The following is a 22,628-nucleotide window of genomic DNA, read 5'->3' on the forward strand; positions in this document are numbered from 1 at the left end:
CGCTGGATCTCAATAGAGATTCTTTAATAATATATAAATTTTGAAAGGCAAATGGGAAAACCCATAAAACAGCAAACGGCCACATAATGCAAAACTATTAAATTAAAAAATTAAAACGGAACAGTAGAGAAAATCCGATCAGAATGACAAAATAAACTAAGCATCCACTGGAAGGAATTCCAATATCTGCAGACGGATCCGTTTCGGCCTTCCAGGCCTCATAAGTGCAGCTAGGGTCATTCTGATCGGATTTTCTATACTGTTCCGTTTTAATTGTAAATAGTTTTGCATTATGTGGCCGTTTGCTGTTTTTCGTTTGGGTCTATACCCTAGCTGCACTGATGAGGCATGAAAATGATATTTAGAAGTCTATTTGATATTATTGCCTTCATACCATTACTTGAATGTGATATTTAATTTATGTCTACATAATTTCATTTATGCTAAAGTTAACTATATACTTTTCTTAATTTTCCTTGATGTTTCTTTTATTTCTTTTCACTTTCTCCATTATATTCAATTTCTATTCTTTTATATTTCTTTTCCCTTTCCAGTTTTTTCTTTTCCTTTCCGTTCTTTCTTTTCCTTTCTTTAATTTTCTTTTCCGTTTCTTTCCCTTTCAATATTTACATATATTTATCTATCATTTGAAAATTATAATTAGCCATTTCATAGACATGAGGTCTATTCGATATTAGTGTCTTCACACCATTAATTTGAATATTTGATTTAAGTTTACATAATTTCATTTATGCTAAAACTAGCTTTAATATAAATGATGTTTAATATCTGCATCTTTCTCTCCCCCTCTGCACTTGCTCTCATACCATACAAAACAGTTATTTACTTATTTTTTTTACTTCCTTTCCTTTCGATTGATTACAAATTTGTTATTCCTTAACTGTTTTCTAATATTTTTTAAAATTTCAATTTCTTTTATGTACCTTTCTTAATTGGCAATCATTCTGAAATCCAACGTGGCAGTTGTTGGACTTCTTTCTAATGGTGTTACTTTACTGCCATAGGCAGGTCTGACTATGATTATGAGTCATATGAGATGTTTGATGATTGCATGATCACACGGTGGTGCCATTGAACCGGTCTCACTGTTTCCGATCTCTGTCTTCGAATTCTTTTTTCTGGTTTTCTGTGTGTGTTTGTGTATTTAATGTTATTTGGAATCACAAATTTATTGGAAACGCACTGGATTTGTCATTCTCGTTGATTTTTTTGTGTTAAGTGAGTTCGTTTGCAGATATCATTCTAAATCGCTAGCCACCATGATACCCGTAGTTACACCACTCAGAATACTGGCATCACAGGGAACAGAGCTGACGTTCTTTACATACCATTGTAATCCAAACGTGTTCACGACTCATAAAAAAACAAAGAGGGGACGATGCGCTGGTGCGAAGAAACAAAGACCTATAAAGGTAGTGATTATTAATCGAATTTACTCAGGTAAAAATTATGTTAAACCAAAACTAGTGAACCGAAGCAACCTGAAACCTGTTGAGTTTGTTAAGCGCCAACCAGTATTGCACCAGCTTCCGACTCTTATGGTGTGTAATCCCCGTTCTATTAGAAACAAGTTTGATGAGTTCGAATTAATGTTGAGACATGATAATATTGATCTTGCAATAATCTCAGAAAATTTTTTTTAAAGAGGATGAGCTACAATTTTTTAACATCGATGGTTTTACTCTCTTTCTCTCTCATAAGGTCATGCAGAGGAGTTGCAATATATTGTAGAGATAACATGCACCCCCAGAAATTTGACATTCCAGTCCCTGAAGAAGTTGAGGTAGTGTGGGTTAAATTAAGACCTTATAGACTTCCTCGTGAGATTTCACAGTTGTTTATCGCTGCAGTATATTCTCCACCCGACCATAAAAATGATGGCAGCTTTCTAATTAATCATTTATTGTATTGTATTGATGTCATTACTACAAACCATCCCAATGCAGGAATAATAATAGGAGGAGATTTCAACCGTCTAGACCTTACACGCTTGAAATCCCATACTTTCGCACAGGTCAAAAAACCTAGGAGGAAAAACGTTACGTTAGATAAGATTCTAACCAACATTAGGTTGAACTACAACGATCCAGTTACCACAGCCCCATTAGGATGTAGTGACCATCGTTGCGTCATTTGGTCACCCAAAAGCAATAAGTTTGAAAACAAAAAAGTCATTAGACTAGTTCGTCCAATGAAGGATTCAACGATGAGATGCTTTGGCCAATGGATCACCAACTATGGCTGGTCAGAAATTTGCAACACCAGCTCTACTCAAGATAAGTGTTCAGCTTTCTACAGAATACTGCACAATGCCATTGAATGTTACTTCCCATTAAAATCAATTAAACATCACGCATTTGACAAACCTTGGATGACTCCCCTCATTAAATCACTCGTAAAGTAAAGACAACGTCTACATTGCATTGGAGATGAAAAATGGAAACAGATTAGAAACAAGATTGCGACCCAAAAATCAAAATTCTATAACATTAGCGTCAAAAAACAAAAAATGAGCAATCCTGCAAAGTGGTATCAAGAAATAAAAGTAATGATAAACAGAGATAAGAAGCAAACGTCTATAGTACCTCTTCCTGGAGTCGATCCAAACGACATCGTGTCTGTTGCTAATAGTCTTAATAATCATTTCGCATCAATTTCGGACAATATACCTAAGCTCCGTCACAACCCTACTACGAACAACACTCCCCTTCCAAAGGTACATGAATTTGAAGTCTATAAAGTACTAAAAAACGTTAACAATACAAAAGCGTCCAGACCTGACGCCATTCCTGCAAGAATTGTGAGAGAATTCGCATGTGAGTTAACGGTACCACTAACTAACATCCTAAATTCTTCATTTCAAGAAAGTTATGTTCCAACGCAATGGAAGGAAGCGATTGTTATCCCCATCCCGAGTCCAATCACAGCTTTGTAGTCGTCACAGACTTTTCAAAAGCTTTTGATCTAATCGATCACAACATATTAATTCAAAAACTAACTGACTACGGCATTCACGACTCGCTTGTATCCTGGACATTTCCTGATGGAAAGAAATCAATCTGTGAGATATAAAGGATCATTTCTGAACGCAGATTTCTGAATGGGGGGGTTCCGCAAGGTAGCAAACTTGGCCCCTTACTTTTTGTCGTCCATATCAACGATGCGCTATCCCTGACTACAACAACTGACACAAAACCTCCTCTTGTACTTAAGTACGTTGATGATTTGACAATTGTTTCTAATGGAATCGGTAGACACACTCATTTATCAATTCAAAAACATCTAACCGACCTCAACGATTGGTCAGTAGCAAACGGAATGCGGCTTAATGCTTTAAAGTGCGCACACATACAAGTATCTTTTATGAAGGATCCACCTTTCACTATACTAACGCTTCAAAATCAACATCTGCAGCAAGTAAATAACATCAGAATACTAGGGGTTTTTTTAAGCAGAAACCTTAAGTATAACGAGCACATAAGCAATGTGATCACCCATGCTAATGGCAAGTTGTTCATGCTTAAATCATTGAAAAAATTCAATTTGCCATTTGATGACCTGGTAACAATCTATAAAGGATATATTAGATCGGCACTCGAGTATGACACACCCGTCTGGCACTGCAGCTTAACTGTCCAACAGTCAAATGATTTAGAAAGTCTCCAGAAACGAGCAAAACCAATATAATATTTACGACCAAGCACTTGCTATAGTTAAACTAAAAAACTTGCCGATCGCCGAGTTATGATATGTACAAGATTTGCCAAACAACTGTACAATCACCCAGAATTTAGAGTGGCTTCCTGAAGAGAGAATTGTACAGGAAAGATATAATTTGAGACGAAGCAATAAAATCACGATACCTAAAAGCAAAACGAATAGATATAAGAATAGTCCTATCCCGTACTTCACAAGATTACTCAATTCGATAATATAACAATTAATAACGATTAATATAATTATAACAATAATAATTAACTTGATGTCCAGAAAAGATTTAATTTGAAACGAAGCAACAATATCATGATTCCTAAAAGCAAAACAAATTTGTTATTTGATTAGTCTTACTCATCCTGATCACTCAATTTTATGGTAATTTTTATTTATAATTATTGCAATATTTATTTATTTGATTTTTTACACGAGTTTGTAAATTTGTATTTTTTCTTGTTGTCTTTATTGTTATCACTTTTTTTGTTTTCTCAATATATGCTATATTTTTATATTCTCTCTATTTTTAAATGTTTGTGAATTTTTTAATGCCTTTTTCTTAATTTTTAATTGATTGTAAATTGTGAGCAATTTAGCCTTGGCTACAATTCACTTTTTGTCAATTGCTTTCTCCTTTTTGTATCATTTTGAATAAAATATACCATGAATAATAAATAAAAATCCCTAATTATACATATACACAATCTTGATTCACAGTGCTGGTACATATGTAAATATGGAAAAAAACATCAAATATTTTGGCCGCCATCTTTATATCCAATATGGCAGCCATCTTGAAATTCAATATGGCTGCCTTCTGACATAATTTCTGATATCTGCATGATACTCTCGGATATTGAAAACATGAGTAAAGATCTTTGACTGTGCTAGGTGTTGTAGATATGACGATATTTACGTTATCAATAATTTATTTGTCGGCCATCTTGAAATCTGGTATGGCAGCAATCTTGAAATTCAATATGGTGGCATTCTGACAATTTCTGATGGCTGCATGATAGTCCTTGATATCGAAAACATGGGTAACGGTCTTTGATTGACAGTGCTGTAGATAAGATATTGATAAAAATAGCAATAATTTGGTGGCCATCTTGAAATCCAATATGGCGGTACCATCTGACATAATTTATGATGATTGCATGACACTCCCTGATATTGAAAACATATGGTGGTCTTCTGGCATAATTTCTGATGGCTGCATGGTAGTCCCTGATATCAAAAACATGGGCAACGGTCTTTGATTGACAGTGCGCGGTACTGTAAACATGAATATTGACAAAAATATCAATAATATGGTGGCCATCTGACATAATTTCTGATGATTGCATGACACTCCCTGATATTGAAAACATGGGTAATGACCTTCAATTGGCAATTACATGTGCTGTAGATATGAATATATTGGCTAAAATCAAATATTTTGGCAGCCATATTGGATTTCAAGATGGTGGCCATTAGGAGGCGTTATTTTTTGGGGTCTTTTTTTTTTTATTGATCTTTAGGTGTCATAGTATCACTGTGGGAAGTTTCATGGTTTCTCTAGAAGTGCACTATTCTACCTGAAATTCAACTTTAGCAGCTCTACTACCATGGTAATGCTGACAAGCACCAGGTCTGCTACACTACAATAATTTTATTTCTTATCACATATTTTTCACTTTAAAGCATCTCCGAATCTAGTTCTGCTTTTCAGGGTCGCCTTGACACATTAAAAGACAAAACAAGTACATACAGACTGCATATCAGTCAATTGTAGTCCCAGCCCATCCCGGAACCGTGGCAGGGCTATAATTATACAAAATATACACACACAGAATCAAATTCACAAAGGACTTGTAATCAGTTAAAATTACAAAGAGGTCGGTTTTCAACAAGTTCGAGAAGGAAAAACCAGTGTAAAAAAGTACAATTCTTAAAAAAAAAAAATCTGGAGAATTATTTAAAATGAGTAAAGAATGTGGTAAAACAGTTATAAAAATTGTAAATGTTTAAAATTTAAGAACCAATTTTAATAGCATAAAAAGAAAAATTGTTTTATTCCAACATATACTTATCACACTACAAAGAAATGATCAGTAACCTTCCAAGTTTATCAAAAGAACAGACGAAAGCGCACTTCTTGGTAGCTGATTGGACACAATGTGGAGGAGGAGAAGAAAGTTGTTAAACGTGTAATAGTCCATGCCTGCCTAGTTAAAGCTGCAAGTCACAGGTTATTTCCTACTTTCACCTTACTCTCTACACACAAATCAATCTTTAATTTACATCATCCATTAGATCATAAGTTGGGTTTATGGTCCATAAAAAGTATTTTGGAAAAGTAAAAAATGGAAAAGAAAGTACAGAAACCAGTAATTGACAAAAACCAAGCAAAGAAGAAGTTTAGAGATTCCTTATGTAAAAGGAATGACCGAAAGAATCTGACCTACTCTCTCCAATAACAATGTTTGGAAACTACAGTGCCTCAAACAAAATCAAAAACAGTCTTATCCTCCCCAAAGATAAGATCGAGACAATGGACACTTGAGTGTAGTCTACAAAGTCACATGAGAGTATTATAAACAGGCATCAGTGATCACAAAAGATATGTTATAACAAGCACGGGGGATGGAAAGGGCCTCCAGAGCAACAACATCATCAATAATACAAAAAAAATGCTATTACAGACCACTCTATACAACATAATTATGTTCCAAATTGGGAGGCTAAAGATGCTAGAAAAAGAACCAAAACACAAAGAGAGATACATCAGAAAGGATCATTACACTAAGAAGAACTTTAAAAATATAATCATAAACAGATATCAAAACGCACATGAACATTCTAATCTATACAATGATCTAATAACATCCTCACCTGGCCAGGCACTGTACAGCATCCAATTGACAACGAGAAGGATCGTATGTCGTCATTAACAGATGATGTCATGACCAAGCTGCAATTTCCACCAAGAATTGATAAAGATCTCTGTTAGAGATCATCTACTCCAATTCTTACTAGCTTTTAAAAAAATAATTTGTCATCAATGATAAATTTGTCTGCCAAATTGCATTTTATCACTAATAATACTAATACTACAACAAACGGAAAAAGTTAAAGATAATCTTGATTACCAGAATTCAGTGTACGGTTTCTCCACTATTAGATTTGGCCATGTTTGGTTCAGTTGTTTCATCAACACCTGGAAAAAAGAAGTTTGCATAGTAAACTAATAGCATCATAGCGTGATTACACAGCTATCATCACATATATAATTTCAATTAATATATGTATACACCATTATTTTACAGATGTTTACGTACTGAAAAAGGCATTCTGTTGTTACAGAAATAACTAGAAATTCTCCGTTTTTGCTGCGCATTAAAAGCATAGCCTCCCCAAAATGCAATTTTTCTCTGAGACTTGATGAGTAGTAGTTTAGTTAGTCTTACCAAACCTAGTTATCGTGGCAACAAACAATTATGTTGTCATATGGTACATGATTAAAGAAATTGTTTGGTAATAATGGGCACAGCACGCATAACACTAAAAATCAGAACAAAGGTGTTATAATGCAAGGTTGGCAACCAAAAAACTGCCTACCTGACAAATAACTAACTATGGGAAGGGTGGGTGGGTGAGCTTTTATTTATTTTTTCGTTTTTTCAAAAAAAGAAGATTACTACCTGAAACAATGATTGTGGAAGAATGCGATAGTGCAAGAATCTGACATACTCTCTCCACTAACTGACTACTCTCTCCGTCTTTCGGATAAGACGTCTAAGCCATTGATCCTGTGTGCATTTAGGGCCCATGTGCATGTTAAAAAACGCAGTACACTCTTTGGAAAAGTAGGGGATTGTCTCCCAGTGTACTGCCCATCACCACCAGACCCCATTTTTTTGTCAGCTATTCTTGGTGTTTATGCTGAATAAATCCAATTCAATTCAATAATAAATACTTGCTTGTTTGTGTCTTTAAATAATGATTGTTATTTTCTTATTACTAGTATCAACATGCAACTTATGTGGCAGCTCATTATTTCAAGTTGGATTATGTATGGCAAACTCCCTTTTCCTGCACCTCACAACCTGCCGTATGGGTAACAAAACCAACCAAAACAAAAAAGATCAACGAAACAGAGTGGCGTAAACCCCACTACAATAGGAAAGGGGGCGAGAAGGTTATAAATTGATAAGGCAGCAAAATGGTTTCCCCTGTAATACAGGTAGGATTTAACTACTAAAGCAGAACACAAAACAATTATACAGTTCTTCCTTAAAATTAAACCACTTTTCTTTAGGCCTGACTTATCTTTTTTCTTTATAATAAATTTAATAAGTAAATAAATGAAATACAAAAGCTGCTAAAGACCATGAGAACCTCAATCATAACAAAGTGAAGGGAGACCTGTATAATTATGTAATCAATAATACTATCAGTAGTATTGAAAGATAAAATTATTACAGTAATCCTCCAATTTAATTAGAAAACTTTAAAAAGGCACCCACAAGCCTAGCGAAAATTTGGATTGGAAAGAGGGCAACAAAATATTGATTGAAAACATACTGCACCTGTATTAATTATGTAGTTTTTGTTTATCTTATAAAACAGGTTAGTAACCATCTATCCTGGGAATTGTTAATGGGATCCTTGCTGTTGGGAAACTCAAAAACTACTTATCCAGTTTATGATGATGGAAGTAGAGGAAGTATAAACTGGGACAAGCATGCCACTGTCTTCCATTATTGTATAACAGAATTGCAAGATGCAGCTGAAACTCTGTTTTCTCATTCTCCCTAAAATTTCTTCTTCCTTCAAGTATAACTACATAATTAAATGAATCAAACCAAGTCATAATATTTTCGTATAATTTTGATACTGAGCCTAGATGGTTTTGTGCAGTGAACAATAAATGCTTTTACTGTACAGTCTATAATGTGAGTTTTTTGCTTTATATTATGACTAATAGTTCAGTATAAAACAGATATAATTGCAGAGCAGAGTACCAAATACATCTCGGTAAAAACCAACAACACCTTATCGAGTAAAGTAGTACAAATATCGTATGTCACATTGTTGCCAATTTATCATCTGGTCCTGTTACATTATTTTAAATTATACAGTATCATATTGTAGAAAACTGTAAACTTTATTATCAGCATACAGTATGTTACTGGCAGTAATGGTCATCTATTGGATACACTGTGTGTCATGATTTTTGTGTCATTTTCACATATTAGTCAGCTGAATTTTAGTGCATACTTGTTAACAAAATCACTAAACAGCAATTTACATACCGTAACTATCAAAACTTTCATTCTCTTCATTACTCCACAGCATTAAATTTAATAATATTTAATCATTTCAGATGTAGCCTAAAGAAAATGTGTATACAGTACTCTTTTACACTAAACTAGACATACTGTCAGGGTTGTAGCTGTAAAAAATTAGTTTAGGTGGTTACTATACATTGGTGGCGATAACATTGGTAATTGTAGTGTATTATATATGGATTGAACCACTTAATAACAGATTAAACACGAAAGCACAATCAACGACTCACACACGGTGGTAAGGTACTCTAACAACTAACTTTTAATGATATACAATGATAGGTCTAACTCAACTTCTGTAGATACTACAATTATTCCTTTCTTTAAAATAAAACTCTTTTAAACTTAATCTCTTTTGGCTTTCAAAATAAAACTTTTCTTCTCTATCTAGTTTATAAGTATTAAAATTCACAACATGCAACTTTCATTATTTTTTTTCCTATGATCATTCTAATAATTACAGTACTAAAACAATTTAATTTCAAATCAGTCTCTAATAATTATCTAAATCTATTTTGTTTTTCTGATCAAAACATCAACATGTATATGATTAATTAAAGCAGCTACAATTACTGTGCGTTAAACATTAAGTTAGCATTTTCATTAAAACTAACATACTTCAAGCATGCATGAACACTTCAACATGAAATTTCTTCATTTCCATTGTAAACATGAACACTAAACTAATATATTTAATGAATTTCAGAGTCCTTAAATTCAACAGGCAATCTCTTTTTGCGAACAGGGCGAGAAGTCCAGATTGATTGTTCTGGTATGACTTCTAGCTAATCAGTGTTTGTTGCAGGTTGCTCTTCGCTGTCGGAATAATCTAGTGTTGTGGGAATTTCTGTATTCTCTACGTGATCATTGTGTTCTGTCTCTCTCCGTTGGTATGATTTCACATGTTTAATATACTGTACTGGCTTACTATTCTGTACTTGCTCTACAGTAAACGTGTTTCCCGCTCTTTTCACAACTCTAAATGTTTCGCTGTGAAACGTATGGGTAAATTTATCTTTTTAGTCTCGCTTCAACAATACCATGTCTCTTGGTACAATATTACACTAACATGCGTTTCTTTTCGCGTCTGCGTACATCTGTATTCTACCTTTAACTTCGCAATCTCGATCACTCACTTCCAAATCCTCTTCTCCAACCTGATCTTGCATTCCGGGAATTTTGGTTCAAAGTTTCCGCGTAAACATCAGTTCTGCGGGGCTTACAATTGTTATGCTGTGAGGTGTGGCGCAATACATTATCAAGAATTTATCAATTTCCGCTCGCCAGTTGTGTTTCTCAGCTTGCGCAATTCTTAATCGTTTGAGAAGCGTGCGATTTTGTCTTTCCACTTCGCCATTTGCTTGGGGCCAGAGAGGTGTCACTCTTCTATGGCTTATGCCCTGAATCTCTAAATACTCTTTCAATACTGCACTGATAAACTGTCGTCCATTATCTGTCTTTATGCTTAATGTTAGTTCATGTGTTAGAAACTTCTACAGAGAATTTTCACAATTTTATGTGCTGTTGTCATCCCAAGAGTGTCCACTTCAAATTAATGACTGTAATAGTCCACAACTACTACTCAGCTAAATGATTACATTACAGATTATGACCTTCTATATAAATTTCAATCTGGGTTTCGCAGTGGATACTCAACTGATACTTGTTTAATATACCTTCATGAGTACATTAGGGAAAAGATAATTTCTGGTCTAAATGTTGGTCTTGTTCTTTTAGATATACAATTACAAAAGGCGTTTCTCGCCCTTGGTGTAAAATCAATACTTCCTGAAAATGCATTAAAATTTGAAAAATACGTGTTTTTCGCATGTATAGTTTCCCTTTCAGTTCAATTTATAAACCATTTTTTACTGTAATTGTTTGTGTTAATTATTAAAATTAATATTCATGAGGTAATAATACAAATAGAAAAATACGCCCTCAGTCGGCCAGTGTTATCAGTGTTTATTATGTAATGCATTAATTAGGTAAGATCAATGGCAACGCAAATCACAAATTAACAATTCTGAACCCATGTTTATAGCAATTAACAGTCAATTAACAATGTTATGTGCACTTCATTGAGTTTTGCTTACTTCAATGGACTGAAATATACTTTTAATGTTACTTCTTAATTCTTCCTCTATGACAAAAATACTTAATTTTCTTAGTAAAAATAAAATACCCAAGGATTTGAACGGAATACCCAAGAACCCAAGACCAAGTCAAAATACCCAAGATCTTGGGTAAATACCCAAGAAGTGGTCACGCTGATTATAGGATTCGTGGGGTAGACATAGGAAGAGCCATTGAAGAGAAATTACGTTCTCTACAAATACCCATTGCTGATATGAGAGCACAATGTTTTGATGGTGCAGCTAACGTGTCAAGTGACAGATGCGGAGCGCAAAGCTATGTGAGAAACCATGGCGCGGATCAGGCCCCATATACCTATTGTAGTAGCCATGCACTGAACTTGGTCATTAGCCACTCATGCAAAGACACAGAGATGAAACACGTCATTGACCAGATGAAGGCTATTTGTCTTTATTTCAATGGATCACCCAAAAGGCAGAGACTTCTTGAATGCATAGTTAATAAATGCTGTACACCTGGTAAAAGGAAGCCCCTTCTCGATCTATGTCGCACTCGGTGGGCAGAGCGCCAGGCAGCGTACGAATATTTCTACACTTCGTATTTGTTCATTGTTGAAGCACTGGAGCATATAGCCCATAGACTGCATACAGACAAGTATGAACTCCAGGATCTCTCTGGCTCATGGTCGGCTGCTAGCAGAACTGATGCAAATTCATTGTGCCATAGCATTGCCTCTTTCAAGTTTATCAACGTGTTCATGGTGGTGTATCAAGGACTAGGATTAGCAAGGCCTTGCAGAAGAGAGCTCTTGATGTTTATGACGCCTACAACAGGGTAACATTTCGTTTGATTTAGAATGAATACTTTGGAACCTCGTTATAATGCGGTTGGTTGTAACGGAACCCTCTTATTTTGGTGGTCCCAACTTTTTTTTAATTCCTTTTTACCCTGATATACCAAGGTAATATTCATGATCCCAATTAGGACCTCCTTATAATAAGGTTCCATTGTACATTAAAGTTAATGGATAGTTTTAGTATTATACATGTGTTAAAATGAGATTCTTTTTCTTTGAATCATGATTTTATAGTTCTGTGTAAATTGTTGTAAAATTGACAAACAAATTACAACCAATATAGCAAAATGTTTGTTCATTAGTAAATATACCTTGTATAGAGCATTATTTTTCTATTGGGAATTATTACAGTGCATCATATAAATTGTCAGTGCCGGGGCTTACTAGTGCTTTTTGATTATTCCGATGCTATGGTCTATTCTCTGACGATCTAGAAAAAAATTCAATCTAGTCAATCTTGTTGGTTTAATTAAAAAAATAAGAAATAAGCCCTCACAAAATTAAATGAGATATTGCCACAGTAGTTCAGTGAAAAAAAGTTTTTGTGAAGACTACCAAGTATTTGTTTTGTCACTTTTTTGTTATTTATTGTGTCTTTCTTTTCAACTATAATTAATTACATTACAATCCTCTTGTTTAAATAAATTTTACATTATTCCAGGTTGATGATGTAATTGCAGACTACAAGAATCTGAGGGAAAACATTGAAGCAAGGTTCAAAAAGTGGTCTGAACATGCAAAGAGGATGGCACGGAGGGTATGTTTATATATTCCTTTAAGGAGAAGCGTCTACAATCTTTAATGCAAATGATAATTCTTTAACCATTTTCAATAATATAGATGATTTGCAACTGATTACTTCATATATAGCATGCTTCTATTCAACTTCAGCGATGACAATCAAAAGACTGCATTTTATACATGGGAATGGTATTATTCTGGTATCAGTTTCACATGCTTTTCAATTTTTAAAAGTAATAAAAATCAGCATGTGACAATAGTTATTCAACTCCAGATATAAATACAATATTCAATCAAATAAAGGTAAAACCGTAATGTGACAATTAAACAATAATGAGTGACCTTGATCAGATGGCACTACATGTCGTTGCCTGAAAGAAAGACAGTCAATTACTTTAATTATTATCCAAATCAGACATCAGAGCAAGTGAAAGACCCGCTCAGATGTTTGACAATGGCAATCGTATTATGCCCCCTAAACATATTTAAAGCGCTAATCAGTTAAGAAATACAAGTAATTCAAAACTAAGCTGTATGAAAATGTTAAAAACGATCAAAGAAGTGACAATAACTGGCAATAATTAAATGCATATTGTTGTTCAAGGTTGATGTGTCAGTGGAGATGCCCAGGCTTGCGGCAAGACAAACCCACAGACCAAATGCAGAGGCCACGTCCTGCAACTGTGAAGAAGGAGCATGCGACCACAGGATCGAGACCTATTTCAGAGTGAACTATGCTGTGCCCTTTGTGGATCATGTCATTGCAGAGCTTGAAAAGCAGTTTTCAGGTAATATTAGAATACATCACCTGTGACCTTCATCATCATCATTATCATCACCACCATCATCAGCATCGTACCTGGTGTGGGTATACTTTTTAGACACACTGTTAATACTGATAAATCTATTTACAACTGAAACTAGAAAATCGAACTCTTTTTTTTTATTTGGCCTTTTGAATATTGTTAGCACTGCCTCATTCAACTGAACAAAATATATGTTAACAACTATTTTGAAATTAGTGATATCCAAACATCCAAACTAAATAGCAAATAACCTAGGACCAAAATCAAATTGAAATCAGTTGGTTCCAGTTGCCCAATTGGTTTTAACCGTAACCAATTGGCAACTGGTTTCAATTGGAACAAGCTGTTCCAATTTCCCTATTAAACCTTACCAGTTGGCCAACTGGTTCCAGTTGATTTTGCTTTAATTAGTTTCAACTGGATTTTGGTCCTGGAAATGTTATCAAAATATGTATAAGTACAATATTTGTTCGCTTTCATTTTTAGATCTATCCAAGAGGGCAAGTAAACTACTATGTTTAGTTCCACAAGTTGTAGTGAAGCTTGAGTGCGACATTGACAGCCTGGTAGAGGTGTATACAGATGATCTGCCATCACCAGGATTGGTGCAGGAAGAGTATGAACGCTGGAGAGCCGGATTCCAGCATCACCCAAACCCACCTGATTCTCCTGCTCTTGCCATTAGAGTGTGTGCCAAGTTGAGGTTTCCAAACATGTATGTCTTGCTTAAGCTAGCATGTACATTACCGGTGACGAGTGCAGTGTGCGAGCGGTCAGCCAGTGTCCTTCGTCGTCTCCACCACTACACCCGGGCAACAATGGGCATGGAGCGGTTGTCTTCGCTGGCATTAATGCATATTAATTATGACTATTCCCATGACACAGACAAGATTATAAATAGGAAAATGGCTTTAGTCAAAATTGTCTATAGTGACCAGTAGGCAGTACATTAGTTTTGAACAGCTCATATCTGCAACACCAGCACCGCTGCCTGACACTGGAATTGTTAAGTTTTTTTTCCAAAAAACACCCCCACCTTGAAAAAAGCTGGTGACGGCCCTGAGGGAGTACCCTTGTTATTATTTGCGGTCCGAGAAACGACACGAGTCGTTGGGTTTTAGTCCCTTCGAGATGGTATATGGGCACTCGGTCCGTGAGAGTAGTGAATCCCCAAAACCAGTATTGTGTTCAGTTGGTGAGAATACAGATAAATCAGAGCAGTTTGTAGACGACTTTGTTAACTCTGAACCATGTGTGAAACTTAGTAATTCTGATGTGATAGTAAACATTGAGGAGAAACTTAGTCATTTGTCTGGTAATCAAAAGTATGAAATGATGAGAGTCATTATGGATAATCTTCAGTTGTTTCAGATGTTCCAGGGCGAACAGATCTAGTTAAACATGATATTGACATAGATGATTCTCTGTCCATAAAACAAAACCCATATAGAGAAAATCCTTTTAAAACGAAGATATTGCAGGACGGGATTAGTTATATGTTAGAGAATGATGTAATTGAGTGGGAGTGCGTGGAGTTCTCCTTGCGTCCTTGTACAAAAGCCAGATAAATCGTATCGGTTTTGCACTGATTATCAAAAGATTAATGCCCTATCCAAGACAGATTCGTTTCCCATCCCTAGAATAGACGAATGCACTGATCGTGTGGGTAGCGCTACATGTCAGTAAGTTTGATCTCGTGAAGGGTTACTGGCAAATTCCGTTAACTGACACCAAAAGAGGTGTCAGCTTTTGTTACCCCAATGGGATTATATCAGTATAAGGTTATGCCTTTTGGGTTGAAGAACACGCACGCTAAGTTTCAAAGATTGGTTAATAGTGTTATTTCGGGATTGGCAGGTTGTGAGGCGTATGTGGATGATTTGATTGTTTACATTGATTCATGGGACGTCCATGTGCAAAGAACCAAAGTGTTATTTGAGAGGTTGACTGCCGCGAAATTAACAGTCAATTTAGTGAAGAGTGAGTTTTCTTGTGCTGAAATTACTTTCTTAGGCCATGTCGTTGGGTGTGGAAAGGTTAAGCCATTGTCTGCTAAGTTGAAGCAGTTCGTAATTTTCCATTTCCAAAGTGTAAACAGGAGTTAATGAGATTTTTAGGAATGGCAGGATTCTACCATAGAAAATTTCTCCACACTTGTAGCTCCTTTGACTAACCTCCTAAGAAAAAATGTGAGTTTTGAGTGGTCCCTGGAATGTACAGATGCCTTTGAGAAAGTGAAAGCCATGCTTTCAAAGCAACCAGTTCTGATGGCTCCAGACTTTCAGAAACCATTTTCGTTGATGATCGACGCAAGCGATGTGGGGGCTGGTGCTGTGTTGGGACAGAAGGATGGTAATGGCATCAACAAGCCAATGTGTTTCTTTTCAAAGAAATTTTACATTCATGAGAAACGATACTCTAATGCAGAAAAGGAGACATTGGGCTTGATGTTTGCGTTGAAACATTTTGATGTTTATTTGGGAACTACTCCGTTTCCCATCGTCGTTTGGACAGACCATAATCCACTGACGCTTTTGGCTAAGATGAAGCAGAAGAACCAACGCTTGTTGAGATGGAGCTTAGCAGTTCAAGAGATGAATTTGGAGATTCGTCACATCAGTGGAAAGGAGAATGTTGTAGCAGATGCTCTGTCAAGAGTTTAAGTAGATGCCTTATAGCTCAATAATAATAGTAATAAAAAAAAAAGATAGGCCTATAGATGATATAGGAGGAATCCAGGATAACTCCATGACTCAATGTCACGCCTTCCATTGACATGCTCAGACTCGAACACTATTGCAGAGGACTATATTAGACAGACTGTGCAGTTGTGTACTTCAGAACTTGATGCATTGACTATTAATGCTTTTAAAATAGAAACTAAGAAAGACCCTATTCTGTCAAATGTAAATTAATATTATGGAGACAGGAAAGTGGCCAAATTGGTAACAGATGAACTGAAACCATATTACGTTACCCAATGTGAATTATCTGTTTATGATTCTTTGTTATTAAGGGGAAATCGTAGTACCTTTAAAGTTAAGACAAAGTGTTTTGAGCTTAGCACATGAAACACATCAAGGAATGGTTAGAACCAAACAAGTGCTGCGCGATAAATACAATTGGCTGAAAATGGATGCTAATGTTGAAAGCATGATTCGTAACTGCTCTGCTTGCGAAATTAACCAGGCGCTGCGTAAAGATCAAACATTACAGACCTCAGAGTAAGGAGAGTACATTTTAACAATTACTGATTACACTCTTCCTACCCTGAGGCAGAGATAAATTTGAATGCTATTATTGAATGTTTACAATTGGTATTCGCAAGATTTGGATACCCTGATAAGGTCTTAACTTATAATGGAAAACAGTTTATAAGTGCCAAAATTGAAAAATACTTTAACGCATGTGGCATTAAACATCTACTTGCTTCACCTTATTACCCTAAAACGAATGGGAAAATTGAACGGTTTCATCGCTACCTTAAGAAATGTATCAAAAATGCCAAAACTGAAGGTAAAGTATGGCAAAGCGTGTTACCAAAGATACTTATGGCTTACAGATCTACTCCACATAGATCTATGAATAAAGCGCCAGCTGAATTGCTATTTGGCAGAAACATAAAGACTAAGTTGCCACGATATCGACAGGAAACTGATATTTCCGCAGAATTAAAGAACCATAACCAGACCCATAAGGCTAAGATGAAGGTTTATGCCGGCACTCGCCAACAGGCAAAAATGCATGATTTTAAGATAGGAGACTTAGTGTTTGTTGCAAACAAAGTAAACTTGATCCAACTTACTTTAGAACACACTATGTTATTTTGAAACAAGTAGGAGATAATGCAAATGAATTGGTTAATAAGGAAAATGGTAAAATTATTCAAAGAATTGTGAAACACTTAAGACATGTTCTGAACAAGAGTTTTGATGTGACTAATGAACATGATTCAACTGATGTGATTAATGGACGTAGTTTGAATGATGTGATAAATGAAGGTGGTTTGGATGTTATCAGTGAACGAGGCAAATCTGAGATCAGAGAAAGAGTACCTAGTAATTTGCAGAACGAAATAATCAATGATAAGGATAATGTTAATGAGAGTTGAAAATTTCAGTAAACCAGTTGATGAGAGAGTTAGTTCTGAGATCAAAACGAGAAGTGGTCACGTAGTGAAATGCCCAAGTCATTTTAATGATTTTGTGTAGAGACTATTGAGAAGTTTTAAAGAGTCTTAAAGATTTGTTTGAATCAAAGTTAAGAGTTAAATGTTTAAAGTTTATGTGTGAGGTCTCACCACGAAATGAGACGCATCGTTGGTGAAATCATATTGAGGTATTCACCAAAATAGGTCAAAGGGCAACATTTTTACAAAATTTTGATTTTAATGTTTTTGAATATTAACTTGATACTTATATTTTATGATTTTGTACTTTTCTTACTAAAACATTGTTCTCTGCACATATTCTCTAACTCTAGTACTATTATTTGTACAGGTTAGTTTATCTTTGAGGCCGATTTTCTCAAAACATGGTTCTCATACACCTAAACTTTAAATGCTCACATCTCTGGATCTATTTATCCTAGGGAAGTCATTCAAAGATCAAAGTAAAGCTTATATTGTGATCTAACAAAATATTATATAAACTCATTTTTTGATTTTCTAACGATGAGACTCATTTTGTAGTGAGACCTCACATATTGTTTAAAATTTAATTTGTTTTAAAGATGTTTAGAGATCTTTTGATTAAACAAAGGGAGAAGTATGTAGTATCTCAAATGTAGTATGGCGCCATCTATAGTTATGAATTATAAAGGTCAAGGGAGATCATACATGGCGACTATCAATGTAACATCGTGGTTAGAACATAGTTGGAGTTTTGGAATAAACCAGAGAGTTCTTTTAACATAATTAGCAGGTCTTATTATTGTTATTGTCGACCCACAACAACACTACAAGTATTTATTATTATACAGATTTAGTATCAGTTACATTATGAATTTCAATATCAACATAAAATTCACTGCATTGTCATATTGACTCATGTCATTTGTTACATACTGCACATTTTTAGTAGGACAGCATATGGCAAAATGGTTTTTCTTTTGACACTTGTTACACTGTTTTCCCCATGGTGAACAATGCCTTGCCGGGTGTGTTCTGTTACATTTCAGACAATTTGTTACTGTTCTTACAGTTTTACCTGATTGATATTTGAAACTGTCCTCTGTTTTTATATCTGGGTTTCTTTTGTTTTCCCCAGTGGTGAACAATGCCTTGCCGGGTGTGTTCTGTTACATTTCAGACAATTTGTTACTGTTCTTACAGTTTTACCTGATTGATATTTGAAACTGTCCTCTGTTTTTATATCTGGGTTTCTTTTGTTTTCCCCATGGTGAACAATGCCTTGCCGGGTGTGTTCTGTTACATTTCAGACAATTTGTTACTGTTCTTACAGTTTTACCTGATTGATATTTGAAAATGTCCTCTGTTTTTATATCTGGGTTTCTTTTCTCTTATTTCCTTTTTCTTTGTGTATAGCGCCCTCTGTTTCAACTTGGTGTGTTGCTGCTGCTGCTGCTGTTGTTTTGTTGCAGTTGCTCGAATGTGATGCATCGCGTCTCTATCTGCTTAAGTGTCAAATCTACCTCCCACAATTTTTGTCATAACTTTCCGTTCCGTACACCGTTCCAGATTTTTATGGCTACCTACCTATCTGTTAATTCGCCGAATTCACATTCGCAAGCCAATGACCTAACTGCACTTATGTATTGAGCTATTGATTCATTTTCTGATTGTTTTCTCTGTTGAAACAGTGTGACAGCTTTCTTTACCAATTTCTTGGGCTCAAAATATCTGTCGAACATCTTGATAACCTCATCAAATCTATCTTTCGACAAATTCGAATCGTCCTCTTTTAAATTTTTGAATACTTTCATGTAATGGGTACCCATGGAACAGAGTAGAATGGCAATTTTTCTTTCATCACTCGGTTTCCTTTTAAATGTTGCCAACAGGTATAAATTAAAATATGTTTTGAAATCTTTCCACTTTTTGCCAATTTGTCTCCCTAGAGTATCTGCTTTGGTAAATGTAACATCGAGGACTGTGCCATGTTGAATTTGATGCACTCACCCACGTTGTTGTTGCTGTGCATATCGATCATGCGTACACTCTCGTCGTGTAGCAGCACTGCATGCTAGGTTTCTTGGGCCTATATTTATCCATAAATCTTGTTTTTTCTTTACCTGAGGTTCACTTTCTGACACCATGTGTTATTTTGCATGTTCTCTGCAATGTTGCTGACTTTATAAATAAATTCTGGAGACATATTCAGGCTTTTGAATCTTTATTCTGAACACTCGTCCATGACCTTCATACCATAATACAAAACCCTGTTCTCCCGGCTGTGCTTGCATACGTCTTGCGATGTCAATATAATATACAGATTTTAGCTTTCGAATACAGGTATTATTTTCTAGAAATCCTAGCATAGTTTTCAGGGTCTGATATTTTGAGTGGGTCTGGTATCTCGTAATCTTAGGTCTTAGCTTTTGTAGGTCTGAACTTGCGGGACAACCGGTAGGCTAGGTTACCTACCTGGGCTTGGTATAGGTAGTGGCCTGCTATGCCTCCTCCTACCTACTGGGTACGCCAGACTGTATAGCAAGGCCTGAGAAAATATATCCTCTACGCAAAAAATTTGACTAAAAATTTTGGATAAATTTTGGTGGTGGAACAAGTCTTCTCAGATAAGGATAAACCGTAGGCCCAGGTACATACTTTGGCTCATGTGCACTTAAAAGAACATAGTACATCTTTCAAGATGAGTAGGGGGTTACCCTGGTGTACTAGTCCATTGTGCCTCTGCTGTGGCAGACAAAAGCACCTGGCACCGATTTACCGGGTAGCTCAGACATGAAGAGACGCTTAGGGGAGAAGAAAGTTATTGTAGGAGCTAGTCCACACCTCAAGTGCGTTGAGACTACGGTATAAGCTGCTATATAAATCAAACTACAGTACATTACATTAGATGTGGCAGTGGGTGAGGCCACCCCCCTCCCCCCCACTCCTTCTGCCTTGGCCATAATACAATCATAATACAAATCGTAAACACAAACTCAAAATGCTTATCATATATTTTCAGAATTCTAAAATTTCAAAATGTTACAAGAGAAAAACTGCATAGCCAGGGAGGTTCTCCATTAATCTATACTTTGAGAAGTAATTTATAATAATTGAAAATGAAAATAACCCTCACCAACTAAATACTGTGGAATAACCCTAAAATGAATTGTAACAAAACAACTATGACAATTAATATTTTATTTACTTTCAAAAGTAAGCATAACAAAGCATCTTTGCTCACCTGAATGCTAGTATCATTAAACACCTGCGGAGAATTGCAGTATTCAGGATCTAGTCCGTTCTTTGCTGATGGCCTTTAAATTGGAATAAAAAGTGTGTAAAATCAAAAACATTATTATTGATATAGAAGAATAACATAAAATTAAAATCTTATGTGTTTTGTGTGCCCAGGTCAACACAGGGTTGTTCCCCCTGGGGGCCATGCACATATAAATACAATACAAAATTTATACTACACGACAAAAGTTCTATAGAAATTGCAAAAAAATAACATATTAACTTTATGTTTAAATGAACTGAATGAAGTGTTGCTGCATTTTGTATCTAAGCCAAAGATTATTCCTATATATAAGCTTTGTTTTTTATATTCACTCTTTAAGAGTAGTAGAGCTAGGGACCCAGTTGTGCAAATTATTATCAAAATATCTCTGATATGGTGTAGAATAAAAAAGAAGTTTCTGACGCCTGCTATAGCCGTCATTTTGAATACAAAGTGGCTGCCTACAAGACTAGATCATATATCTTGTAAACGGAAAATTGTAGAGACATACTTTGGTCTCAAATGCATGTTTCTATTTGCACTAATGCAGTGTTTTGTCGAGAAGTTACTGGAAATGATATTTATGACCTTTGACCCTACATAACATACAGTCTATCACTATCTCTATAAATCATAGACCAAATTTTGGCCTTTAATTGTTCAGAACATGTTTTTATTTGCAATAATGCAACATTTTGTCCAATTAGCAAACGGAAATGACGTTTCTGAGTTTGACACTAGGTACCAAGTAGAATATCATATCTCAATAACCGTTGGTCATAGACAACTAAATTTAGTCTCAAATTGTTTGGGACATACTGTACTGTATTTGCTTTTTGTTCAAAAGTGATTGGATGATCTTTGACCATAGATAACCAGCATAATTATACATCTATGCAAATCTATATGCTCTAATAAAAGAATTTTTTCCTAAAAGTATAGACAAAGTATTATATACATCTGGCATCTGACTTCAGTTGCCTTAAAATATCTGTTTCTAAATTTACTTATGGGTCAGAACATCTCAGATAATAACAATAATAATATGAATTTATATAGCACATTTTCAGAATGCTGTTCAATACGCTTAAATACATAAAAATTGATAAAATACAATATAAAACAGGCAGCATTATACAATTAGATTGCAAATTATTATATAGAGAAACTACAAAAATATACTTATAATTAATTACATTGTTAAAATAATTAAAATTGGAAAATTCAGTTAAAAATTAAATATTGGTAATTACCTAACAAGCTATAATATATAATTAAGAATTATTACAATACAATACAGATCAATTAAAAGTTTAAATCCAATATCTGCAATATTGAATGATAATCAATTAAAAGGAAAGATAATTAAAACAAATGCAATATTAAAATCATTGAAATTAATTACAAATTGTGGTAACCAATAAATTACAATTTACAATTACATAAAATTTAATATTTAATCCAATAACAATTATTATTCGAATAGCAATAAAAATATCTCAAAATGTACCAAAATTCAATTCAAAAAATAAATATAAAATTACAATTATCTACAAGTTTCACAGGTCAGTTTATTACTGCAAATGTCACCAACATAATTATGTCTGCAATAAATAATTAATGGTTAAGTAGAATTCACTTCAGTAATAAG

At 34.9% G+C, this 22,628-nt stretch overlaps 1 protein-coding gene across 1 annotated transcript in view; it reads right to left on the reverse strand.

The window, feature by feature from the left end:
- LOC117115300 (ribonuclease Oy-like) overlaps window positions 1–22,628 on the reverse strand; it is an 86,629-nt gene that overhangs the window by 15,534 nt on the left and 48,467 nt on the right. Inside the window, exons 4-5 of the mRNA XM_033259032.1 lie at window positions 20,939–21,011; window positions 6,864–6,931 (exon numbers count right to left, since the gene is read on the reverse strand). Coding sequence (XP_033114923.1) covers window positions 6,864–6,931; window positions 20,939–21,011 — 141 coding nt within the window. The remainder of the gene's footprint in view (window positions 1–6,863; window positions 6,932–20,938; window positions 21,012–22,628) is intronic.

The sequence above is a fragment of the Anneissia japonica genome, unplaced genomic scaffold, assembly GCF_011630105.1.
Source record: "Anneissia japonica isolate Jap-2015-1 unplaced genomic scaffold, ASM1163010v1 scaffold287800_len1627635_cov199, whole genome shotgun sequence".
Lineage (NCBI taxonomy): Eukaryota > Metazoa > Echinodermata > Crinoidea > Comatulida > Comatulidae > Anneissia > Anneissia japonica.